Source organism: Pezoporus flaviventris, unplaced genomic scaffold (genome assembly GCF_033815535.1).
Source record: "Pezoporus flaviventris isolate CSIRO_AGI_PZ_B2104156 unplaced genomic scaffold, CSIRO_AGI_Pfla_v1 ptg000003l, whole genome shotgun sequence".
Lineage (NCBI taxonomy): Eukaryota > Metazoa > Chordata > Aves > Psittaciformes > Psittacidae > Pezoporus > Pezoporus flaviventris.
The window spans coordinates 9,446,281-9,474,094 of NW_026892551.1; the positions used below are offsets into that span (position 1 = coordinate 9,446,281).

Genomic DNA, 27,814 nt, shown 5'->3' on the forward strand with positions numbered 1-27,814 from the left:
ATGTACCAATTCATATTTATATATTAATTGGGCATACTTGGATTTACTCTATGCAAGAGCTTGCTGCCAAGAATCTACATATAATAATGAAATATTGATGCATCCACCTAAAGAAGGGTTAAATAATCCCTTATGTAGACACAAGCCAGGACTTTGGCAGCTGTGCTGTAAGAAGTTCTCCAGAAACCAGCCCACCCAGGTTTTATGACTTGACAGAATTACTCAGTATTAGACATGGTTTAGGCAACACGATATATAGATTTTTGCCTTTTCATTCACACATTTTTCATTCTGACACCATCCAGGACATTGATTGGCTCTCTGAGCACTATCCCAGAATTCCTTACCCAGAACTGAGAAAAAAAATTCATAATGATTAGTTCAACTGAAATAAAGGGTCCTGTGAGAAGAAGACTTAAACAGCAAGATGAGTTTTCTATCTCTACAGTTATTCCTCCCATCTGCCACACCAGACTGTATGCATTAGATTCATGCTTGGGGAAAAAACAAAACAAAGTCACTGAGGTAAGTTGTCTATGCAAATACAGGGAAAACATCACTGCTAGACTTCTTGCTGCATCTGCAGAAGCCATAAAAATATACAGTAGAAATGCAGACTTTGAACAGTTTCAACAAATAGAAACATTTGGTGACCACATGTCAGAGACCATTCACTGGATATGATTGCTATACTGTGGGTCCAAACCAAAAGATTTTGGTAAGTAGTCGTGGCTCTCAAGTGTTATCCTCAAGCTGACTCTTTCTACCAAGCCACTCTGCAAATCTGCTTTTTTAATGTTCTGAGCCGGTGATGGAGCGGGGTGAAGGGGAGCAGTGTCTATACACAGACATCTGTTCCTTCCTGGAAAAAAAAAAAAAACAAAAAACTTTCCAACATCCAAAATGTAATGGATACTTTTAAATCACAAAGGAAGGTAGCTTTGGGCTCTGAAAAGCACTCTGTAATGCAGTAATGAATGAAGTTGTTAGCACACACAACAGCATTCAGATAAATTGGGATATTTCACTACCTATTTCATGGTCATGGTAAATAAAAGCAGGAGAGCTATCTTTAGTTACTGTCCAGACACGCTGGGCTCTCTCTCTATTGTTGCCTACTGAAAATGATAAAAAACCTTATCTTGCTACAGAAATCCTAATGGTGAAACACCCCTCTCCATCAACACTGGGTAGTGTTCACACGAGAAAAAACAGAACAGACTTTGCTGCAGCATCCCTGTGTGAGGAACAGCCCCATGACTACAGGGTCCTGCTTGTGACTCTTAAACCAACACTCACAGTGACAGTATCAGATTAAATGAGTCACTCTCAGAACATCTGACTTTAACAACTCTAGATCAGTTATAAGGGGAAGAAAATTCAGATCCCAAGAGGCCTCGTAATAGCTTGCAGTATTAAGAGTTACTTGGTCAAACACCTACTTCTTCTCACTTCAGTGAATTTGTCAAGGTTGCTCCATGTGTTTTCCTACAGCTCTGCTGCTCATTCCAAAAATTCATTCAGGCACACGCTCACAGCCCACCCTCCCCTCAGACAGGATCTGTACCTTTGACTACTGCTTGGAGGGGAGGCGGGAATAAGTAATTCAAGCATTATTTGCCTCGGGGCACTCTAAAGATTTACAGACTTTGTGGGTCAGGTTTCAAGTTCCTTTAGCAAACAATTTCAAGCCATAGACATTTACCTGAAGATTAGGGTTCATTTAAGACACAGAACAGGAATCAAAAGCCAAAACATCTTACAAGGAAAAAAGCACTCACTCTTCTTGCCTCTTGAACTCTTAGAGGGGCATCACCCCTAAAACTATGAAGGGTGTTTGGGGGCAGAGGAACCATGTCTCCCCTTCATCCACAAGGATGAACTTTGTGGTGGACTGAAGAGAGGAAGAGGCAGACTGCCCTCCCACATCTTGAAGCAGGAAAACAGACTCGGCAGTCTGGGATATTTAATAGCTGGGGGAAGAATGCTTTGGTTTGGAGGAACAGCTTTTGGCTTGCTTAAGTTATAATATGGAACAGAACACAGTAAAACAATTTTAACCCAGCTATTTCTAGCTTTGGCAAACACAGCTCTACCTTAGAGAAACTGTTTCCAAGTTATGGTGTTTCAGAGTTTTATTCCAGTCTCAGCAGGCCACATCTGCCCATCTGAGGTGCTAAGCCTGAGCTGCACATGAATTTGACCAACACCAGTTGTTACAGGCAGAGCTCGGGAGACTCCAAAAGTCCCAGATGCAAGAACCCAACACCACTAACGAGTGCTGTGTTCTGGGTAAGGGACACATGAGAAGAGCTTGAATTTCACAGAAAATAACTACCTTTTCCCCCAAAAGAAGTAAATGTCCTCAATAGCCAGTTGTCCCAGGGTGACCAACCAGCTGGAGTAACCCATATCGGGACAAGCAATATGATCTCCCCTCCCAGTTCACAGAAAATACAAGAAGTTGGGGACCACACTTGAAGAGTTTTTTGCACTGTGAAGACTACAGACCTGCCTTGCCTGCATTATCATAAACTGCACCTCAATATGAATGTAAATTAAAGAACAAAGTCTTTCAGTAACTAGCACCAGAGATCAGATGCAATTTTTTATTGTTACTCTTAATCAAGTTTGGTTTTTGTTTTGGGTTTCTTTTGGTTGGTCGTTTTTTTTTCTTTTTTGCAGCATAAGCACTAGGATCAAATGACTGAGCTCCCACCAGCCAGTGGTAGTCATACAACGTGCAGACTCCAGCTGGGAACAAGTGGAAGAGAGACCTGACCAGGACACAATTTTCTCTCCACAAAAGCTTTAACAACAAATGAGGTGAAAATGTTTGATGTTTTGGGGTGGGCTCCCCCCCAAGATCTGACAAATACAGCCGCTCATTCCCATTACAAAAGGCCCTCAGCCTCAAGGTTTGAAAAAGCCTCAGAAGACCTGATTTCTAATCTCAGAGCCCCAAAATCTCTGTACTGAAATACAGAAAGACGCTAACAGACTGCATTAGCAAAGGGAACTAGTAACAGTTTATATGGAGATTTTTGCTTGTTCTTTTAAATACATAGTAGCTAGTGTTTGTATGCTTTCATCTTCCTCTAATGTTAGGGGGAAACTGACACACAAAACCTTACTAAAACATAAGAACTTCAAGTTCATAAATATTTGGAAGTCTACATCCTTTTCAAAACTAATTGCTTAATCATTAGGATTCACATCAATCATGTATACACCACTGTGTTTCACCAAGACTCACAAAACCTTGGGAGATGTCTCATTACTCCAAAAGCATCTTTACTCTTCTCAAACAACAAAAGTGGATTAAAAAGCCAAGACCAACCATCTGGATTTGAAGAGTACAGAAACACAGTGGGCTCTCTGAAACACAAACCTCATTTCATGAGGAAATAAATATTTACATTTCCTTCAGCATTACGGCATTCTTAACATCCTGTTTATCAATACCTTCAGGTTTTAAAGTTGTTTCATTTACAGTAAAACATTTCTGCAAGGGGTAAGTTTAAAAGTTACTTTAAAATGAGAGCAGCTTGCATGTGTCAGAAAAAGAATAGCCACAAAAATTAGATGGGGAAGGGGGGAAGCTGAGTGTGTATTTTTTTCCCCCTATGCATATAGGGCACACATTACACTTACATCGCATTGCTAGGGCTCCCATGTGCTACTGTGAGGCAAACAGGAAACCTTTTGTAGGAATGGTACAAACAGACAGCATCAAATGAAAAATAACTAAAACAAATCCCCAAACCCTTAAAATAGGATTTTCAAAGATGACATTACAACACCTTAATGAAACTATTTAAAGTAGTCTTTGTCAGTTTAAAGAAAGCAATACAACAAATGCATACACAAGAGGGGAATGCTTGAATTACCTAAACTCACAGCTACTCTTACAAAATTGACACTTGGGGAAGCCAGGACTGCTTTAATTACCCACAATCACGGATAGCACTTGCAAAAACTGGCACTTGTGGAAGTCACTTGTGATAACCCTTGCCTACAGTGCTCTCGGTTCAGAATTCTCAATGGATTTTAAGCACTAGATGTCATTGTTTTACAGAGGAAACAAGCCTAGACTTGGGTATTGACAAGCTTACAAAGATAGGGGGTAAAAAGTAGCGAACACCCTTCTCTTAATATTCACTGCTTTCAAAGTTACTGGGATAGCATTTCTGACAAGAGAAGTTTCATCTCAAGTGAATGGGTGCAAAGAAATAAGCTTCATGTGTCAAAATTCATAAAACCCAGCAGGCTAAAGCGCATTTTAAGAGCAAAGACGCTAAATGAGGCTGCCCAATACTTCCAACGCTCCACAGAACGCCTTCGAGGCCACTGGCATTTCTCACCCAGCCAGCCACACACTGCCCTGGCCATGCTCACACATAGGCTCACAGATATATCCAGGAGCAACCTCTTTCCCCATGCATTAGCTCGTACCGCACCTGTGTGACTACGTAACGACACAGAAACATAGATGTTTACATCAAGGGCTATGTGCAGTCAGACATGCTTAAAAACAGGAGAGGAGCAAATGACTGTAATTTCAGGTTACTCTCTGCCCGAACTCTTTCGAGACGGGAAGAAGACGATTCAGACTTTAATTCAGACTATCTCAGAGCAAGCGCTGGAGAAGTAATTTATAAGATAGCAAGAAATCATAAGCCTTAATGACAGGAAGGCTGCCACACTGGCCTTTAATTTGGATTTTGGGGAGGGGGGCCTCGGCGATACTGCAGGGAGAGATCTCCACGATACCTTCTAAAAATAGCACCCAGCAGCAGCCGCCGACAAAGGAGCGAACTTTGGGAGCCGAGTCCCCGCAGCTCCTGTCCGACGACGGGGGCAGCCCCGTGTCTGCGTGCCCCTGTCCCAGCCCCCGAACCCGCCCATGCCAGGGGCACGACGGGACCCCAGACCTCAGTATGGGGGAACTGGGGCTACCCGCGGGCAGGGGATGCCTCCCGACGCGACCGACAGACGCCTCACCTCTACCCATCGCCGAGCCTCGGCGAACGCCGCCCGGCAGTCGCACTCCGCGTCTTCTCTCCCCTCCATGGCGGGCAGCGAGCGGGGCACGGAAGCGCAGTGAAAAGGGGGTCAGTGATGAAGTGGCCGGTGCTTAGCGGGGCGGGGGCGCGGGGAGTAGCCGCTGTCATTCAGCTGCCTCCTTTTAACGCTCCCCGCGCCGTCTCCTCCTCCTCCTTCCCCTCCGCCTCCTCCCCGCGGAGCTCCCCCTCCCGGGACCTCGCCGCCGCTCAGCCACCGCAGGAATCCGAGGGAGCCAGGGGCAGCCGGACGCCCGGGAGGAGCTGCACCGCCCCACGCCCCCCGCGGCGGCGGCGGCTCCTCTGCCCCGCCGGGCCGCGGCGCCCCTCGCCCTCCCGCCCTGTGGAGGCCGCCCCTAGCGGCTCCCGCCCCGACGCATACCAGGAATAGCTGGGGACAATCGCACCTTTCAGGGCCGGCTACCTCCAACCCGGGCCCCGACACCTGCCGCCCGGCCGGGCCTACCCTGCAGGGCGGCACCTCCCGCCACCTGGGCAGCGAACGCCCGGCTACCTCCTCACCGGCGGGTCTGCCCTTGCGGCCGGGATCCGTGAGGGGGGACGCGGCTCCGCGCTCTTCTGCAGCGTTGGGGGACGAAATTAGGAGCCTTTCCCGGTGCTTCTGGAGACGTGAAGGACCCACGCTTCGTTTTGAGCTCTTGTCACACAGAACGACCAAAGCTGGGATGCCTGGGGCAGGGCTGGAGCCCACTGTTCAGCTTCCATCCTGCCCCCCTGCCCTCAGCACTGCTTGCGTCAACTCTGGTTTTCCTCACAGTGCCCCCACTAGTGCCCGTTCCTTTATTCCACTCGTGTCCCTGCCCCCCATACACTGCAGTGGCTTCTCTGTGACCACTCCTCACGCCATCCTGTGCTGGGCTCAGAGCTAAAGCTCTGTCTTGGTAAGGCCATGCCCGACTCCTGAGCCTGGGTGGATGCTCTGCTGGGCTCTGAGCCCTCTGGTAACCACAAACATTGGGCAAGCTGGCATCATGCTACGCCTGAGGTAGGCACGAGCTGGAGGGAGCAGGTGTGCTGACTAGGCACAGCAAAAGCCTTTCTTCCCATACTGGAGCAGACTCATGCTAAGCAGAAAAATTAATGAAACATCAGGAAAAAGAGCCATTTTCTGGAATAATATGGAATGCATAGCACCAGTTTGGTTTTGGTTCTTTTTTTAAGCACCTGATTCCATTTTAACATTTTATTTAAGATGCTTTTTTCCTACTTGAACTCTTGATAATACTCTTCTTTCCACTTCTTTTCTGTAAGCAAAACTGGGTTGCTGCACACATCTTTTGCATGGGTTCCACAGCAGAACGTATGTAATTTTTAAGGACTACTGAGAAAAGATAATACTTGTACTGCACAAAATTAGCTTCTCCTGAGATGTTTGCTTGAGAGCACATCTTATTTCTGCTCTGTAAGCAACCTTCTTAGAACAGGTAAGAAGATTTTAGGAGATCAGTTTAACGTACCAAGAAGCTATTTGCCATCAGTTTCTGCAGTACATGGAAATTAAGTGTTACTGGTGGTACACACAGGAAGGAAAACTGACTGGGAGCAACTTATTTCAGTGACTGTGGCTGCAATGAGTTTCACAGGAGATGCTGACATTTACTGAAGTTACAAATGCACAGAAATGATGCAGTTAGCTCCTCACAGTGGTATGAGATGAGACATCTATGCTATTAGAGTCCATGATGAATGAAACAATCATCAAAGCTATAATTTGGATTTTTTTCCCTGCTCCTTTTTCCTGTTCCAAGCCAGATCAGCCACGAGACCAAACACAAATGAAGAATCTGCATTTTTCTCAAGTGGGAGGCCTGAACATCAGAAAATAACCCTCTCGTCTCATTATTTAATATTCATGCCTGCAAAGGCTAAAGCTCCAGTCTAAATAAAGCATGTATGTGCTGCTGGCTGACATCAGTTTATGTTAGCCATCATTACTGAACAGTTTTCTGAGAACTACTGCAGCATTTCACAGACTTTTAAGGACTGCCTTTCAGTTCATATAAAAATACAGTGCTTGCCCCTACATAGGAGAAATTATGAATACCATCAAATTTTAGATTTGAGAACAGAACTCCATGAAACAAGTTTCAAAAGTGGCCACGTTTAAAAAGAAAACAGCTTCCAAGTTCTCACTTATTTCTGGTTGTTTTCATAGAATGGTTTGGGTTGGAAGGGACCTATAAAGATCATCTAGTTCCAAATACCCTGCTATGGGCAGGGACACTTTTATTTTTTCTGCTTAATGGCCAATCACTTTTCCTATGTATCAAGCGTGTAACATTTTAGATCAAATAATTTTTGTCAAGTAATTCGATCAAGTCCTCATTTTAGCAAGCTACATGGACCACAGCAGCTTTCAAGTCAAAGTTATTAACAAAATAAAAAAAAGTTCCAACATGCAAATTCCTTCCTCAAAGTGAATTTTAAATCAACTGTCACAGATAACTTACCTATGTAAGGCTACCAACCAAAACAGCTCAATATTCCTTTGCACTAGCAAGGTAAGTCACCAGACTCCTAGATCAGAAAAAGCCTACATACAGCAGGTATGACTGCTAACTGTTGGTGTCAAAAGTAGCAAACAAGATTGTTTTACTTGGCAAAAATAAAACCTTTGAATTTGTGTGCTCCTAGGGACCAGTCAGGCAACAAACTCTTGTTGCTAGTGGACTCTCCAGGTGACATCATATTCTTTTCATAGAGAGTTCTACAAATACTGGATACAATAACATTTTCTACCAAGGAAGGTTTACGACCATATTTATTTTCTAAATGTAGGCTGTTAGGTATGTTTATTTTCTAAAACTTACATTTCAGTGACAGAAAACCCTTTTCTTTCCTTAGCTGAATCATGCAGCCATGACTGAAAGGGCACTGCACTGCTTATTAAATTCTTACAGTTTCTCAACGAAATGCATGTAATAACATGGGAAACTTACACCAATATACTTAAAAGAGCTTGAACAATCATCAGTGCTTAATAGCACACCAGCTCCACTCAACTACAATTAATATAAGCACTGAGCATGCATCATTTCTTCACTCCTAAATGCACCATTTCCATGAGATGTGTATAGCCAGCCTGGACTGCAGGAGCTGAAGGGGATTTCCTGGCAGCCACTGGTGCTGCATGCCTGCAGCCAAACCACGCTCCACACAAAGGTGGTGAGGCTCTGGCAGGGCTGCTGCACAAGTTTGAAATTACCGTGTTGTTTTCCCACAGAGCTTGAGCTAATAAGCACAGACTGTACAGATCGGGCAACGTCGGAATGGGCATTGCGGAGCCAAAAGCCCCACGTGGTTTTGAGCCCCTGTTCAGGACCTTGTTGGATTACATCTCACTCCTTATACAAAGTTACATGGGTTCTGTCAATGCCAAAGGTTTTCCAGCATCTTGTAGATCCCTTTATTTCCTGTGCTCCTCAAGATGGTCACCAATGCCTGTGCCAAAGCATGGCCTTGCAAACACTGGAAGCATTGCACCATATGTGTTTGGCAAGGTAGTATTTCTGCAATGCAGTCTTTCAAAATCTCAATCTAGTGAGGGAACGTGCAGCATAAAAGCTGGTGTGTTTCTCTTCCTTTGTCATCTCAAACTTTTGAGAACTTTTCCAAAAGCAATGTTCATTAAAAAGTACCATCTTACATGTTAATAAACTGGAAATTAACACTGAAGGTAAAAAAAAAAGGAAACCTTACCCTGCAGGACAACTGATTTGAAGACTATGTAAAAACCACTGAGCAAAACTATCATATTGCCAAAATTGCTAAGAATTCTTATTTGTAAGTTTTTACTTAAGATTCAAAATGTATTTTTGCATTGTGACCATGAAAAAATCCTACCCCAAGCTGACTATTCTAACCCTGATTTCCTTTGTCATCAATCATTTAATCAGTCCTCACACTCAATTAAAAGTCTAGTTCTAAGGTGATTTGGCAATAAATAATTGCACAAGAGTCCCTCCCTTTATTACCTAAACCCACCAAAATCTCCTGAGCATTGAAGAGCATACACGGTTTGAATATTTCGCTGAAGCAGACAACTCTTGTAGCTAGTTTAATAGTTTAAAACTGCATTTCTTCTTCCTCCCTTTCCTTACCCACCTCTCTCCCCTAAAAGCACCTTATCTATATTAACTATAGCTTACTTTAAATGTAGTCTTCCGAGTCACCTTTAGTATAAAATATGCAATATCCCAATTAAATTATGACAACTTTTATTTGATTTTTCTGATATTAGCAGTAAAGCAATGCATCTGCTTTGGTTACTAAAGCCTTTGATTTTTATTTAGAAACAAGATTCAGGGCTTTACTAATGAGCATTGCAATATAAAGCACATCTTAAAGATATTGTATTTTATTGGGGTGAAAAAGTGCTCAAAAATAAGAAGCTTGTTAGTGGTGTTCTTCCCCCTCAATTTTCCAACCAATTCACGTATAGGAAACAGACTCTTGTTGTTAGTGGACTCTCCAGGTGACATGCTTTAGACAGACACTCCGACTTTTTCTTTAGAGTACAAAAGATGTTCTTAAGTGATAAGACAGACTCCCAGGCCTCTTTCTATAAAGAAGGAAAACTCTGCCAGATTGTTCTGGCATAACCCCATTCATTTTTCCTGCAATGACAATTGGTAGAGAATGAAAGCACCCTCTGGGACACGGAGAGTTCAGTTTCCTTTGGCAGCAGTCTTGAGTGGAAGCAAACCTGGATTATTTAATTTCAAAGCAACAAATCAGGATTTAATTCTCTTTTTTTTTAAATGTAAAAAACATGCACATTAGCCAAAACCAACCTTGACAAGAATCCTATAGCATAAGATTGCTTAGCCAAAACCAAACCCGAACCAAGTTGTTATTAATTCAAGTGTAGAAATTGGTCAACAGTACCTTAAGATCCAGTAGGTGGGGTGTGAGGGATGGCACAGGGGAAGAGTATCACATAGCATTCAGTAATGCCACCTGACAAACTTACTATAGACATTCCTAAAGGGAAAAAAAGGTATATGACCATCATGGCTATCTTAAAATCTATACCTTGTTTCTGTTCTTGTTACACCAAACTTAACTAGAACAATCATTATTTTTCTATCATTTATTTATTTCAATTAAGTAAGGTAAATATATTGCTGTATTTACCTGGGTATGCCCTCCACAATCCTACCATTTGAATTAGCATTAATTACTAGTGTGGCTTTTCTGGGGCAAAAGATCCATGTTGAGTTTCCATATATATAAACAGCAAACACTGGTTTAACTAAAGCTTTTTGACAGTTTATTAACATGATCAGACTTGAGAAACAAAATGAAGTTTTATTCAAAATGCAGATTAAGGTAAGTTTAAAATTATGTCAGTGCTCACCAACAGTAAGAAGAAACAGTCCTTTTTCTGCCTTTTTTCCTCCACATATTTATTTATAAATAATGCAGTGAAAAAATGCCTTTGAGTAACCTGTAAAAGTTATTTATAATATTCTTTCATCATTATAATTAGAAGATGGAGATAACCTCGCATTTCAAGTTTTTACCCATTAACATACCACATACTCCACTCAGAATGTTATCTGTGAATGATACAAAAGATAATCCTGCTCTGAACTAGCTCATCATTACTATGATAAAATATAACAGACGGTAATTCCCAAAACTTTTAAGAGGGTGGAAGGGGGGAAAATCCACCACACAGAAGTCTTGCACAAAATGCATGCGTGTATATAAATACCCAAAGTTGCTTTAGGAACAAGCAGCAAGAAATAGCAAGGACAAATGCAAAGTTTATTCCATGTATGCAACAATTAATCAACATGTTAGGGAAGTATCAAAATTTGTACTATTAACATATGGCAACGGTTTTATTGTTACAATGCATTGCATTAGCCCCACTGGGAAAGGCTTTTAAGCTGCAGACAGTGCAATTGCATTAAATCTTAATTCTTCTGGGTCACGTTCCATGAATTTCTTGCAAACTTCTATTGCATCCTAGGAAAAAAGTAAAAAACAGAAAAAAACAAAACAAAAACCACTATAAATCATACTTATCAACCCCCCCCCCCCCCAACTAAATTATAAAGATATGCTTCATACAATCTATGCTCAAAATGGGCTTTTCCATAAAGGATTACTAAACAGTGTAGCAAATATACATAAACTGCACTTCTGACGTGTTACTATTATTCAAGATTATTTACAGCGCTCACATGGGCAACATAAGAGCAAACATTTTATGCAGAACCTTAGCAACAATGACTTTTTGTGGCTGAATATTTGTGTCACAGATGTGTTGCTTGTCTGCCTTTCTAAATGCATCTCAGAAGTTTGCCTTTACTAGTACTGCTGTATTCAGAAACGTTCCCTTTGTCTCAAGATGAATCTAAGCTGTGGGGGGTAACTGAAAGATTGTAAGTAATTCCTTCATCTAGCTTTAGGGTGCAATCTGGAGAACACATGTTATCAGTGAAACAGAAAAAAGCCACATATGTAAAAAGGAAGGCTTTATTCAGCTTCTCCCCCTACCCCAAAAAGCACAAACTGTATGCAAGCTTTACAGACATTGGTCTATGCTACTAAACTATAAAAAGTTTTGCTTAGTTGGTTTTTAGTTTCTCTGGTTTCTTCCTTTTGTAAAGCTAATCCGGTCTGGATACCATAGAAGTCAGATCTATGCACTGCCTTCTCTCAGCTTAAACTTTGCATCATTCTGTGGGGATGACAGTTCATCCTCCCAATTCAGTATATTCCTTTCCAATTAACTTCTCAACTCAGTAACTCCGGACTCAAAGAATCACCCAAAAGAAGTCATGAAACTGGAGAAGAATGATTGTTAGAAAGTGTCACAAAGGAAATTAACTTCTGTCTAGCATGGCACCTACTGAACTATAACTAAAGAGAATGAAAAATTATCCAAAATTCTCATTCTGCTGACTTCATCTCACATACAGTTTGAAAGGATCGGGGTATATGAAAGTCTCAGCACAGAAGGAAAGTCAGTCTGGTCTTCTGTCATAGTCAACTCTTCTGACATTTCTTCTTATCATGTTATGATACTCTGTCATCCACAGTTACAACATCAGCGTTCTGAAATAACTGGTTTAAAACTGAGTAAACCTAATTTTGTCTCACCATCCCACTCTCTGTATTCCTCATTCAACCATAATGTACAACCACGCCATACAAATATTTTTATAATTTTTAAAAATAATTTTTGTGGAAATTAACAAGAATTCTGCATTACAGCATTCAAGGTTTTCTATTCCTACCTCTAAAAAAGAATCGTCGCTAGTTTCCCCATGGTTTATTGGAAATGGCTTGCGCCCATCTGTTGAAAGACAAAGCAAGACTGAACAACACATTTATAAAATTAGAAAAGCTGAATTCTTCCAGTTAAAACTATTTGGACAGATTTTTTGTTCTTCACTTATAAAAATGCTACCTCATTTTTCATAAGAGAATCGCACATGCCGCTAGCTGTTCCCTGATCTCTCCCTCCACCTCTGACTGCCTCAACATGTGTTATTATGTATCATCAGTCTGCTACATTAGAAAAACACAATCCAATCAAACCAACTTTTTAATATTTCATTTGAAAACTCTAAGGCTGTAAGTTGCAATTGTTTTAGTGGTGGCCTAGCACTTTGCTTTCAAGTAAAGAAGAACCATTTCAGCTACACTTAATGGATATACCCAGACAGACAGCTGTACATCTGTGATCTCTGACAGCTGTGATCAGGCACTCCATGACAGAACAGAATACCAGACCCATCAATTTGACAAGTCTGGCATAACTGAAATATTACTCTCATTTAAAAGAAATAAGCAAACAAACTCAACTTTAGGTATTAAGGACTTTCACATAATTTAAAAACGGTTACCATAATGATTTATATTTTCTGCCATTTGCAATGTAACAATGTTTTTCTCAGCATTTTAAAAATTCACAGAAATGTTTCAGGTTACTTGTGAAGAGCTAACATTTTGTGAACATCTGTCAGGATACCCTAAGTATTTGCTAGACCAAATTCCCTTCTGGCTCTGTCCTCCTCTCTAAAGACTCTTCCCTGCCCAAAGATTCCACCGAAGTTGACAGCACTTCCAAATTACTTTTTTCATAACTAAGAATAGATCCATGTTGGAAGACTTTTGGATTTACATGAACAAGAGGCTGTTCATTATTGTAACAGCCATGATTGAAGCTACAACCATGCAAAGCCCTCAGAACATGCCAGGAAAACAGAACTGAATGCCCCTTTGCTATTACAAGTTTTCTTTTTTTTTTTTTTTTAAAAATGTATCTTGGCAGAACAGCATTTTAATTTTAAGTGACTATAAATAACTTGTTTTCTATGGCAAACACATAAGCGTTTTGCATCCATGTGCTTTCTTAGCATTTTCGGCCTGCCAAAGCCCACATGTTGGCCACAGTGACTGAAGCTGCTGAATCAATTTAAAAGCCTTCCCTCATTTTCCTACTTTCAAGTATTTTTTGCTTTCTTCTGCTGGTACATACAGAAGTTATTTTAAGAACAAAAGGAAATTATAGTATTGTCATGCCACTACATTACAGAGGAGTTAAATGATTCTTTTTTTTTTCTTTTAATTTAATAAGAGGAAAAAAAAGTGGGTTTTATCATTTGTCTGGAAAATAGTTAAACATGATACTCATAGTTTGTACTGTGCTTTTTAAGTAAATTAACACACAATAGAAGAGTAATGTGGAAATCAAAGACTCATAATAGAAGCACACACTAAAAGAAGACTGAGCCATCCATCACACCTTGAAATTCAGAGTAATAAAATATTTATATCGCTTCCTACAGTAGTTTCCTCCTTATTTGATCTAATTTGCTGACAGCCAGCCTCATAAAACTACAGAAATGTGTGCCTGTTGTTCATGATTTACCACTGATAGTACTCTTTAGATCACCTTAATACTAACATAAACACTTCTTACATACAGCTTATACCCCAGGTTATGAATAGCTGTCACCTGATAAGGGCATTGCTTAATTAATTCTGATTTTCAAAAGATGAAAATGTTCTCAGCAGAAAACACTGAAAAATTGCATTAGGAAAGACCAGTGACTTGCAGTTTTCAAATCCTGATCTACTTGATAGTTTTTGAAGAGCCTGCAGCAAAACCTAGTTGCCCAGCAACATGTTTAAGATTGGAGTCATTAGAGAATATCTGGACAGAACTTGGTGCTACACAATCTCAAGAGGGGTAAAAAATAGCTGGAATTCAGAAAACAGAGACTACTGTTTTACAGTTAACTTGTCTAGTAACCACAAAAAGGTTGAAGAAAAATCAACAAATGAATTGCAGAGTTATTTGTATCTGCTAGTATCCTGACTAGTACTCTGCTCGTGAGACTCCACTTGGAGTACCATATAATTAATATTATTTATTATATAATTAATTAGTCCCTAATGAAGAGTCCCTCTCCAGCATCCCTATAGGCCCCCTTCAGATACTGGAAGGCTGCTATGAGGTCTCCACACAGCCTTCTCTTCTCCAGGCTGAACAGCCCCAACTTTCTCAGCCTGTCTTCATACGGGACGTGCTCCAGACCCCTGATCATCCTCAGGGCCCTCCTCTGGACTTGTTCTAACAGTTCCATGTCCTTTTTATGTTAAGGACACCAGGGTGATAAGGCACTGGCACAGGTTGCCCAAAGAAGTGGTAAATGCTCCATCCCTCGCAGTGCTCAAGGCCAGGTTGGACGGAGCCTTGAGCAACACGGTCTAGTGTGAGGGGGTTGGCAGGGGGGTTGGAACTTGATGATCTTAATGTCCTTTGCAATCTTAACCATTCTATGATTCTATGACTACATCCTTTTAGTTTAAACAGCATCATGCTATTTAATTATATAGGTAATGCTTCTGAAGTGGCATACAATTCATTTATTAATGCCACAAGCAATCTGGGGACAGAAATATAATAAGATTTTCCTCTTTGAAACTTTTGAGTGTTTGTCAATTCTTTCTTTGTCCTTGTAAATCATAAAGGAAACTCAGAGGCAGTCTAGTATTCTGTACCATTTTATCTTAATAACAGGGAGTTGAGAGAAGGAGAATCTGAAAAAGCAATGGGAGGAAGGCTGCAACAGTTTGACAGAACCTCCCCTCCCAGCCCAGACCCTATGATGTGCCTGAAAAGAACCAAAGCTCTACCTTAGATCAAGCAATCTCTCTCAAACATTGCTAGTTAACATTACTACTTGTATTTGTTTCAAACAAATGGAGAAAGCAGATAAAAAGTGTTCTTACCCAATTCATAGAGATGACCACCTACATTAACTAATGCAATAAAATGAAGATCTACTTTTTCATCTATACTTGGTGCCTGCAAGACAAAACAAAATAAAAATAAATTGCTTTCACTAAAACTGTTATCATAATAAGATTAATGTGATCTTCACAATATGCAAAACACCTGGGCAAGACAAACAACAAGTGAGAAGCACATTCTGGATCTACACAGAATGGCAGAAGTCACACTGCAGAACATTTTGGAATATAAAGAAGCTTTCTGCAATGCACAGCTAAAGTATCTGCAAGTATTTCCAATTATAGCTCTACATAAAAGCTTTATTTTTCATTACTGAATTAGAAGTATTATCAACTCAAATACATTAATATTAAAAATAGATTTTCATATAAATAGCATCTCCTTCATTAAATCATCTCCCATAACAAAGTGATGCAGGGCTGAACTATGAACCAGTAGTATTTTAAACCCCAAAATATTTACTTGGTCAAACTATTCCTCATGTGGTAAGCCACATACAGTACAGTTACTGTTCCCTCTTCACAGGTAGTCAAAAGAAGAAGTTTGCTAATATTAGGTGCACAGGAAGGAAAATAACTAGAGATTCCTAGACTGAAATTTCAAAGTGGCATTACAGCCATCATACCAAGAACAGACACAAGTGCAGTGACATGACAAAGAATGGTTACACTTGATAAAGAGCTATCCAGCCCAGTATTGTGTTGCTAATTACAGCAAGCAAAAGCTTCTTCAGAAGAAACACATCACCACTGCTGTGTTCAACAGAAATTGATGGTTTATTTCCTCATCAATCTTTCCAGTCTGCAGCTGAGCCTCAAACCACAATTTAAGAAGATAATGTTTGAGGGAATGGGAAAAGCACCTCAGTTTTTCTTAAATCATCAAGAATCTGACTCCTGTGACAATATATTTCATGCAATTTTCTTCCATCTTGTAATTACTGTTAGCCTTATGTGAATTTCCTGAAGCACCCCAAAACCTAAGAATTTGCCAGAAACAGATTAAAATGAGTTGTAGAACCTTACAGTCATATCATGCTTTCAAGACCGGATTAAAAGATTCCTTTGTTCATATGGTCATGAGAAAAGACTTTAAAAGATGGTCTAAACTGAAGATACATAGCAAACAACCAGAACACAATATAGCAAAAGACAAAAAGTCACCATAAGCCCTTCAATACACCAAGAACGCCAAAGAACAGAGCATTACAGTAAGCCACGATCTTACTGAAATTCTATGTAGCAAGCTCAAAAATGAGAAAGAAGAATGAAACAAAAAAATCCACAAAACCTCCCATCACCCTCATTTGAGATACATCTCCATGACCAGTTAAAGCGTGACAAGTGTAAATACCCTGGTTTATCTTTGTTTCAGAGGGTCCAGAGCAGAGAAAGTGCATTCTGGCCTCCGTGGAGAAGGCAGCTATCAACAGAATAAGAGGACCTTTCCACCAAAACTCCAAGGAGTCTTTGCCTTATGGCATAAGTGAATTGCCTTTGAGAATTTTGTATTGCAGAAGGCCAAATAGAACCAGGGCTTAGAAAACAAACAAGTAGATCAAGCAGCCTCAAGAGTTTGCCTACCCTAGCTGTAAACTTCCAAGGACCAAAGTTTTCCATAACTTCCTGAAAATCACATGAAAGTAGCTGACAATCAGTGGTACCTTGTTGTTATTCCCATCAATCAACCAAGTTTTTACAAGGCATCTAAAGTGTGGTGCTACAGAAGTGTGCAGTCAAGCATAACTGAGAGTCCTTGCCACATCCCACATTGCCACCTAATTCCCTTTGTAAATATGACCTCATGGCTGGTCACTTATCAATTAAACATAACAACTGGGCTCAAGGAATTTCAGGGTTAGGGGACAGACCACTGCTAGTTAGTCTCACTTTAGGAAGGAAATGGCTTAGCATCTAAAAGCTTTGAACATATGCTACCTGGGCTCAAACTGTCATTAACTAGAAGAGCTCAAAATACCACTGTTTCAGAAGATTTCAAGATGGGGTAAATGCTCCATCCCTGGCAGAGTTCAAGGCCAGGTCAGAAAGCTTTGGACAACATGGTCTAGGGTGAGGCATTCCTGCCCATGGCAGGGGGGATGGAATTAGATAATCTTAAGGCCCTTTCCAACCCTAACCATTCTATGATTCTATAATTCTGCGTTCAGGATTTGGTTTTGATCATATTTATAATAAAATACAGTTGCCCTTTGGAACATTTCTGAAGACTGGATTGTGTTCTTTGCCAGTTTCTAATAAACACCTTTTCTATAGGGAGGAATACTTGGCATGCTTGGAATGTCAAGCCTACATACAGCTAGAAGATGGATAGGGAAGCCATCAAAAAAAGCATGATTAACTTTTCATAGAATTTACTTGGAGACAGACTCCTATAGAATCCTGCTGAGCTTTTGTTTATGCCTAATCTAAATAACGTGCTCTCATGGTGCCATTGCCACAACCCGCGAGAAATGTGGTTTTACGTTTTTAATTCCCCAACCTCAGAGAACAAAAGTGCCATGCCACTTTTAAAGCTTCTACCACATGGTGTAATGCAGACAGTCTCTTTTCCTTGTGACTTCTTTTCATACAATGTACAAAGCAGATCTATTATGTTGCTTGACAATTTGGATTTCAATAATTTTTGACAATTATTTGCATAACCATAAGAACAGAGAAACAATAGGGTCTGAATAGTCAAGATGACCTAAAATTTTGTTATAAAAATGTTAAAAATAGTATTACAAATAAAAACTTTTTCCCTGTGATGAATCTGATTCAAAATCCCCACACCACTCCTTAGGGGAAAAACAATCAAAAAAAGGACATCCATTGCACATGTGTGGACGCACATGCACACACAAACACACACATGAAAAGAAGCCTAGTCAGGCCAATTCCTACTTCACTGGGAAGCTCTAGAAATTCTAACACCTGAAACAGAAGACTTTAAATTTCAAAGTCTAGAAAGTGGGAATGGCAGCTTTGGAGAGATGTCTTTTGTGGCCTCCTTGAAAAGCTACACCTTTGGCTAAGTTTTCAGCTCCTAATAAACAGTCTGTGTGCATGCTTAAAATTAGCTTTAAGAAGTCTGCTTGCATGTTCATCACTAGGTAGTATTTTCAGAACAATTACAGAGTATTTTCTCTTGATTGTCCTTCTTGTCAAAGGCCACAGTTACATGAACATCAGTCAGGTGTTGGAATGACCTGTTCTTTAGATTTTTTTTTTCTTTTAGAAGATCACACAATGTGCAAAAGGAAATAGCATATTTAAATGACCGCACATCCAAACAAGGGAAGAGAAAGACAGGAGTCTAAATAATTGTCTAATCAGGATTTGGAACTAAGCTATGGGATTCAAGACTCATTTTCTAGTATTCTGAAGAGCTGGGGCACACAGTGAAGAAAATTTCTATTTCTTTCCCATCCAGAAAAGACAGAATGAGGACAAATACCAGATATCTTTGGGAGCTTACATACATTTATGTTATCCTTTCAACCTTAGCATAAGAAACAAATTTTAATAGTAGGGTTAGTAGAAAAAAAAAAGTAATAATGATCAGTACACTTGAAACTGATTTGAAGAGGAAAAATGCAAAAAGTTTACTGCTCACGTGATGGTTCTGAGAACATCTCAGCTGTAATTTGTGGTATCAAGGTATTAAGATAATGCTCAATGGTAATAATATAGCATATTCCCAGTCTCACATACAAAACTAACAGCCAAGGTTATTGTGTCCACTAATTTTGGATACCACAATAAAAGCATCTAAATTACCAAGCCCCAGTTTTTCACAGGATTTGACTGCCTTCTCTACCAATCTGGACGTTCAAATTAAATAACTGTTTACTGCTGTGAGAAGTAAATTTCAGTTGACTTATCTCAGGTCAATACCCATTAGTTCATGCTATCACAAAAGCACCTCTACATTGCTTCCTTTATTCTTCACTACCAGATTTCCAATCAGTAATTTTTAAAATGGCACTTCCCAAAGTTTTTACTATACAAATAACCCTTCCTACTTCCTCTTGTTGTACTAAGAAATGCCTTAATTTTACCCTTCACCACTGCAAGCTGCTCTCTCATCACAAACTACAACACTACTCTTTCCTGTTGTTGCACTGAGCTGCAGAAACTTAGTGGTACCCTCCTATACCACTGTTTGCTCAATCGTATCAGCTGGTCTAATAAAGTACATTCCATTACCTACACAGTTTATCTTGCTAACGCACTTAGACCATTATCCCAATCTAAAAGTCTATTAAATTTTCATCCATTTCAAATCTTTTGGTTTTCAAATGTTGCTAACTTTGAACAGAACTGTTCATCAAATCTGATTTGCTACTGGTTTCTTTTCTCCAAAACAAACAGAATTGGAAAAGAAGAACTGTCTTATTCTCTTGGACACACTGAATAAGTCCTCACTGCATCCTGCTTGAAATTTGTTTTTGGAAGATGGGATTATAAAACCAGGTTCAATGTTATATGACAGATTTCAGATTACTTCTTGCAACTAAATCTTGTATTTTTACTGTTTCCTTACACTTGCTCTTGAGAGAAAGGAGTGAAGCAAGAACCAGTTTAGTAGAATGCTTTGCATTACACGTAGTGACTTGGAAGGGAGAAAGCACCACCTATGTTAAGTCAAGAAATTGGCATCAAGAGTCTGTTGGGTTCTGGAAGAAGAGCGGTAATGACCAATAGGGAAAAGACAATTTTGCAGAACCCTGAGGAATAAAAAGTTTCAGATGCATCCAACTGAAAGATCATGAGAAAAGTAACTGAAATCTAAAAAACCAAAAAACCACTTAGGGGATTAACTATACAATTCCACTCACAAGGAGTTGCAAGAAGTCAAAGGAAAACGTATTCAAAAAATGAAGTTTATACAACAGAATGTTAGGTTTAGATTTAGTAAATTTCAAAGGGGAAAAAGTTATGCAACTGCTATTGGGTAGATTAAGCATCTCTAATTTCCATTGTGAACCATAGAACATGCTTGGACAAATGTACTGTGGAGGCCTGTAAAAGCATTTGAATCCTGGTTAAAACACTTCTATTAAAACAAAGACCACTGGAATGATGAACACAGGTTTCAGCAAGATGATTTCTGGCTCATTCTCAGAGAACAGCAACATCTCTGTTCTATACTGCAGAGCGTTTCACACTTGAACATAGCTTAATGTAGTCCAAGGTATCCTTTGTCCAGAATAATGAAAAAGAATTTCTATAGGAAAGATGCTGAGGGACTGTCTTGAGTACAGACCCAAGAACGGACAAGAAGATCCTCTGCTAAACATTGCCTTATGTATTTTTCTATTGTGCTGTCATTGTAGACAAGCTGTCTCAAGTTATACTAACTCTGTGTCCCCAGCTACAGCTAGAAATATGTGAGTGTCATATGAATTACAATTCCAAGATGCAGGATAGTAGCATCTGATTTTGAGTGAGAGGATGTCAAGCAAGAAACTGAAATTTAGAGATGTGCTCTATCGATGACCAGAGTATCAGCATACAGAATGTTTATAAAAACACAACTCTCCATCTAGATCCATAAGCAAGAAGGGATTATTTAGGAGTATGCTGCTCTAAATAGGTACTCCCGTTTTGTTTTTTAAAGAGTGGGAACTTTAGTCTGAGAGAAAGTAAATGGGAGAAAACAAAGAGCATGTTTTCCAATTTGAGAAGCACAGGAAAGGAAAAAGAATTGGGAGAATAGCTTGACATATAAAAGCCTGCAAAATGATCCAAAGGCAAGCAGAGACACTAAAAGAGGAGAAGAGCTGGAAGAATAAGAGATCATTACAAGGACTGAGGAAAATTCAACATTAGTAATCAAGCACATTGTTATCTGTAGTTTAAAATTTTGCTACATCTACTGTACTGCAATTTATCAGTTTGTTTTGTTGTTGGGGTTTTTTTGTTTTCTCTTCTTCCCCATTATATAAAAAAGTTGTATGGGGTCTGGCTGAGATGAAGATGCTTTTCCCCACAAGAGCTCTCTCTGTGCTTTGAATGGGTAGCAAGAAAGGTGTTGATAACACACCACTGTTGACTACTACTTAGCAGTACTCACACAGCATCAAGCTGTATCTACAACATTCCCCCATCTCACCCAGCAGCCTGGGCTTGGGAAAGATCTTGGGAGGGGTGGAAAGACACAGGCAGGACAGCTTACCCAAACTGACCAAAGGGATATTCCATAGTGTATGATATCTGCTCAGCAATAAAAGCGAACAGAAGGCAGGGGGAGGAAGGGGGCAGTCTTTATCATAATACAATCACAAAGTGTACTGAAGCCCTACTTTCCAGGAAATGGCTGGACATTAGCTGCTGATGGGAAGTGAAGAATAAATCTTTTGTTTTCCTTTGCTTCCACATGTGACCTTTGCTTTTGCTGTATTAAACTACCTTTATCTTGACTCCCAAGTTTTTTTTCCATCTTATAGTCTCTTTACTGTCCTGCTGAGGAGAGGAGTGACAGAGCAGCTTGGTGGGCATCTAGTGTCCAGACAAACTCAACTCCCCAACAAAGGTCAAAGGAAGTTTTCAAGTGGGCACAGTACGTTTACTTAAGGAGCATAAATACTGTCTCCCATAACTAAAACTTTTGCTTTTAGTTTTGAAACAATTTATTTTCTATTTCTCAATGTTTAAGCAGTAGAAATGTATTTAGAATTGCAAGAAAATTCAACTGTATTTTAAACAAAATATACAGGATGTTTCTCCACCTCCTTTAAATTTAAGTGCATAGATTTCTTAATAAAAGCGATACTAGAACATTTTCATACAATGCCGAGACTATTTCAGCCTCTTTGCACATCTTTTGTACACAGAACGATCAGTGGTATACTAATAATACTTGTTGACAGGCATTGACAGGACAAAACTTGAAAGACAAGGTAGCGTTTATTAGCAAGCCAACTGAGAGAGCTTTAATGCCAAAAATACTGTGTGATTTTCTGCATATTAAACTAATTTACATATAGCTTGTGTGTTCTTGAATGTTCTTGGAAAGGTATGTTATACAAAAGTGAACAACAAAAAACCCCAACATTTTAGTTAGCAATAAATATCAGACTATATTGTATCAGACTAAGTGATAAGTCTTTGCATATAGGACTTTGAATTATAATCTCATCTGTCAGATGGAGAAACTAAAGATCTCAGGGGAGTTAACAAGTAATATTTAAAACTATTTTTAGCAGTAAGGTTCAGTTTTGCCAGGTAAGAGTTGTACCTAAGGCCACTTATTTTTTAATTAATTTTTTGAACATTTTCAAAGCAAATGCTTGCTGCTAATGGACAAGGAGTTATTTTAGAAATTTTCTGAATAAAACCCTCAACTTACTAACAGTGGCTTTCTGGTATACTCACAGCAGATTATGCTGTAATGGCCGTCCTTGGATAAGTCATGATCTATTTAGCACTGAAGTAAACTCGTGGTCAATTAATGTTTTTGTTCTAGGCAGGCACATGCAAGCTTAAGTCCTCCTCAGTAAGTCTTTTGTTAACAACAAACTTATATAGGTCAAATTCAAACAAGATCACAGCGTCAAATTACAGAAGTGACAGAGAATTTTCCAAGTTCTGCTAAACAAAAACAACCCCACTGTAAAATGCCAGAGTTTGCCAATGTTAATGGCATAAATACTAAATGAGGGGTAGGAAGCATGAGTTCAGGAGAACTTAACTCAGTGCTAAACTCCATGCCTCCTCAGTGTATTTAAATAGCTCCAAATGGTAACATCTAGAACATTCCTTAGTTCTAAAGATTACAAGAGAGCTAGATATTTAATAATAGCAATTATTATTCACATAAAGAGAAAGGAGTCCGGGAAAGGTCTCATATTAAGATACTTATAAGGATAAAAATATAAAAGCTATAAAGGAATGGAAGCATTTGGACTAATTTTTAATAGCAGTAAAACATTAAGAAAGATTTCCACACCTGGAAAGACAGCTCTGTATGAAAAAGGAAAATAGTTGGACCACAGTCAGAATAGTTATTTCACCTCAGTAAAAAATCCACATAACTCAAATAAGAATTTGTAGTAACACAAGTAAAATATCGTCATTGCCAAAGAATGATAAAAAGAAAAACACTGTCCCAACTTTATTTAAGACTATCCACTTCTATGTATCAAGATTTATTTTTTTTTTTGTGAGTGTACTAGAAGTGAGATCACTCCTTAAAAGCAGGATGAAGTTCACACTAAACCACTCTTTCAGTTTAGTGTTTCTGATGGTGGTCATAGGACAGTTTAGAAATATTGGCTGTTGTGTGCATATAATGTTTTTCTATGTTTTCAAGATACCTTTGTGCCCTGTGAGTGAAGAAGGAAAAAAGTCTAAGTATGCTATTTGATGACAAGCTTTTCTTATTAGGACGTCTTCATCTTCAACTAGAATGTATGCCTACAAACTGGATAAAGGAACAGACGCCAAGTGACAAAATAAGCTAGCCCTGTGGACTTACATGAAACATTTCATCTTTACTGAAATATATAGGGACCATTAAGCAAGACTTAGAATGAAAGAAAAGGAGACTAGGTTTAGGATATGAGAACATGAACCAGGTCTCAAACACAGAAGAAATAATATCATGTGACAAAGAATTAGAAGCTCCTTGGTTTAGCACATCCAAATGAAAGATCATGAAGATGAGGTGAAAAGAAGAGGCTGGATGTAGAGCCCATGGCAAAAATTAAAAAAGCCACTTCATGAAAGGCAAATTTCATCTGTGCTTTGAAAATGATTTGGCACATGTACTGAATAAAAAAATACCTGGACAGCAAAGCATGGAGTGACGTACTTTTGCTGTCTGACATGGGGGAAAGGAAAAAAAAATAAAGAAAAAAAGAAAAAGGAAGAAAGAAAGCCTAAGAATGGTTGAGAAAAGACCCCAACAAAAAATGATGCCTTGAAGATTGAAGTTACATGGCTGAAGGCCAGTCGTGTCAGAGTAAGAAAAGACTGAAGATGGACTACACTTACAACAGAATGAAGCCCAACAGATGGAAGGCGTATCAAGGGCCGCCAACGACGAAGACGGATTGACGGACTGGTAGCCTTTGCAGGACCTACATGATTACGTTTGGCCCAGGAGAGGGATGCAGAGTGACACAATGGTGAAGCCTTCGTTCTGCTGTGGCTAACCTGAGGCTGCGATGAGGATGGTGGTGAAGACAGCGAGGACGATGACGACTACATAAACATTAAAAAAGAACATACTTAGCCCACTTAAACTTGAAGTAACATATCTAAAAAGGCAACTGCAAAGGTATCCACTGCTTATTATACTGTCCTTTAACGGATTAAATCACATAGATAATAATCAAGAATGTGTGGAGTTTGAATGAGAAGATAAAAGAACAATGAAAATAACCAAAGACATGGTCCAAATCTGAAGTTTATCACCAGATAAGCTAGAGGTTATTCACACCCAGTGAACTTTATAATATGAACATGAATTAATTGACTCATTCAAGAGACAGACTGTTGGAAAGTGTGGAGGGAGGGGATTTAAGTATCATCTCATGGAAGGAATAGTTGAGAATAGCGTGTGATCAGTTTTGTCTACAGCTACAAAAACCATGAGCAACAGTTCTTTGATAATTTAGTAAAATCATGTGGCGCTACTCTGGGATTTAAAATGAACCGAGCAACTACTGTAACAGAACCCAGATTTTCTTTACTGTTCCATGTCTAACATAAAAGGAAAGCAAAGGAAAAGGGAAGCTTACCGTGGTGAGGTATGCAACTTCCTAAGTTTTTCACCTATTCTTCTAAAATAGCAGGCCAGTGGCAGTATTGCCATTAACACTCAGGATCCCTTTAGTATCCGTGGAAGCAGTAGGACTATGTTAAACCATTCAAATTGTTACTATTAGAAGAAAGACCACAGAAGTATTAAAAATGACTCTCAGCTGCAGCTGACAAAGTTACAGTAAATATATTAAGACCAGAAAGGACCATTGTGATGATTTAGTTTTGATCTTCTGTCCCACACAGGCCACAGGACCAATCAAGTTGATGTTTTGTTTGGATCAGAACGTACTCACAGAACAAAAAACAAACGTTCAAACTTTTTTTTTTTTTTTTTACTACTGAAATAAACCAAAATTCAAATCAATCCTGTCTATAGCTACAGAGACAGTAAATAACATATTCATACAGTTTACTAAATACATCAGTGCTAAATGAAAAGGCAACCTTTTTAGTCCTGATTAATGATGATATGAACATGGATCAACGGATTACATTAGTTCATCTGGCCATGATGGCAAACCAGGGGCTCTTCTTCAGCTTATCATCCACCATTCATTTCCTCTGTCCGCACATATAAAACCCCCCAATGTAATCTTTAGTTTTTCAGAGAAGCCCTCACCTTGTGTCATGAACTAAACTTTATCTTTTGTGCTAATTACACTGCTTTTATCTGGTCTCAGAACCCAGGCTGTCCTGTGTTCATGTCTTGTGCTTTACTATCTCTTGCTCATTTTACACTGCCTGTAGGTTTGGGAGTACATTTTTTATGTTTTCCTCCATGTCACTGATATAAGCTGTTCAACAGTATAGTTCTTCAAAGTAACCCCTGCAGAACTGCACTAGCAAACATACTTACTAAGATCTGCCAGCTGCTTGTGAATCCATTAAAGTTACGCAAGCAGAACAGAAATTGCAGTTCCTTAAGGTATGCCCCACATTATGCATTCAATGGAATGATTCTAGTAGACTGCAAAAATTGAGCATTAGATAGCTTCTCTGAAAAAAAGTATTTTCAATCTTTAATCAATGCATAAGTACCAGTCAAAAGCATTTACTTTCATTGTATTATTTATCTTCTTTCTCATTCATTCCCCCCCCCCCCCCCCCCCCCCAGTAGGAAACTGGTTCTTTCTGCTCCCATATTGTTGACCTTAAAGACAAAGACAGGGATGGAAATTCTTCATGAATAGCAAGCATCAAATACAGTAGAAACTGTAGAGGTCAGAAACAAGCACGGAAAGTTACCAAGTCTCATAACCTGTCCAGAGGATAGAGTTTTCCACAGGTTTGCCACAGTTGTTATTTTTCCAATTAGCTTCCGACTTTCAAGCATTCTGATCCATCCCTAAATCTCAGCAGCTCCACATAAAAAAAGGCCGAAATCAGAAAACCTCCAACCCCAAAATGTAACTATATAAAAGAAAGAGGAATTTAGCAATGACAATACGTCTATGAGTCAGAGATGCTTCAAGAGTTTAATGGCTATTACAGTTTCTGTACTACTGATTTTTATTTTTTTTTTCGAATTCTGCACTTGAAGAACCAATTTAAAATGAGACATTTTACATTCAGATAATGTATCAGATGGCTTTAAAACCAATTTATTCTCAACTTGCCTAAGAAAATTCCAAAAGATGACTGGTAAAACACTGCTGCTTAAAATCAGAACTTGCTGTGGGGCAGAAATTTAAGAGCTTTGCAAACTAGACAGTTCACGATAAAAGGCAGGACAGACTACGTTATATTTTACGATTTTGTAAGCTGCTGCTGTCAGAACAGACCAGATTGTTGGTCTTCCTGGAATCTGCAATATAGTAGCTGTTTACTTAGAAATAGTTATAATACTGAAACTAAAAAACTTGTTGAGATTAGGAATTTACTCTGGCTTTGATGCATTCCATTGACTGGAAGCCGTTAAACTGTATACTTCTGGTCTTTAAAAACCTTCCTGATGTAATTATTACAAAGCCATTAATAAGACTTTGAATATTATCAAATTTAATATTTCTTTGATGGTACAGGGATGACCAGAATATTGGAAGATATTTTCGTAAAGCCTTTTTTACCTTTGTTACCATTTTTATCACAATTCTTTTACCATTCTTAATGATTGCACTTACTTGTTTTCTGGCTAATATTGCTAAAATAATGAGAATATATTAAAAACACCTCCTGTGTGAATGTAATGAGACCAGAAATACTTTAAGTTCTCAAAACTGAATTTATAATCTAAAATGCAGTTTCAGGCAACTAATATTTTAGTATTTCTAGGTCAGTATTTGTCCCCATTTTAAATTCAATTTATTAAATTCTTTATTTTTTATTTCCTGTATTAGTAAGTCCCCTAGTGAATTCAAGACAAATATAAATTTCCTCCACACTGAAAATACACTTTTGCTCACTCATACATATTTGTATGAGTGAAATTTAAACAGACTGTATATAGGAATTCTGGAAAAGCAGAGTTAATACTTGATAATGTCTAATTAACAAGGTTGCAATCAATAGCCATAAAATTCCATGCATTGCTTTAATAATAAGTATGAATTAAGCTGTGTCAATTGAAGTTTTTAACTGAATATTAAATAAAAAACATAATTACATGCCAATATTAATATGAAATTAATGTTGAATACACATCTCCAAATAAAGGATACAGTCATACATTTCACATT

At 39.0% G+C, this 27,814-nt stretch overlaps 2 protein-coding genes across 4 annotated transcripts in view; both read right to left on the reverse strand.

The window, feature by feature from the left end:
* Nucleotides 1-5,154, reverse strand: part of LMO7 (LIM domain 7) — a 128,117-nt gene extending 122,963 nt beyond the window's left edge. Inside the window, exon 1 of one of the 3 annotated variants that reach the window (XM_061445259.1) lies at nucleotides 5,005-5,154. In XM_061445259.1, the coding sequence (XP_061301243.1) occupies nucleotides 5,005-5,073 (69 nt within the window). In that variant the 5' untranslated portion in view covers nucleotides 5,074-5,154. The remainder of the gene's footprint in view (nucleotides 1-5,004) is intronic. The other 2 variants (XM_061445260.1, XM_061445261.1) reach the window with 2 other exon arrangements.
* A 5,179-nt stretch (nucleotides 5,155-10,333) lies between these two features.
* Nucleotides 10,334-27,814, reverse strand: part of UCHL3 (ubiquitin C-terminal hydrolase L3) — a 32,495-nt gene continuing 15,014 nt past the window's right edge. Inside the window, exons 5-7 of the mRNA XM_061445263.1 lie at nucleotides 15,345-15,420; nucleotides 12,338-12,396; nucleotides 10,334-11,060 (exon numbers count right to left, since the gene is read on the reverse strand). Of these exons, the coding sequence (XP_061301247.1) occupies nucleotides 10,977-11,060; nucleotides 12,338-12,396; nucleotides 15,345-15,420 (219 nt within the window). The 3' untranslated portion in view covers nucleotides 10,334-10,976. The remainder of the gene's footprint in view (nucleotides 11,061-12,337; nucleotides 12,397-15,344; nucleotides 15,421-27,814) is intronic.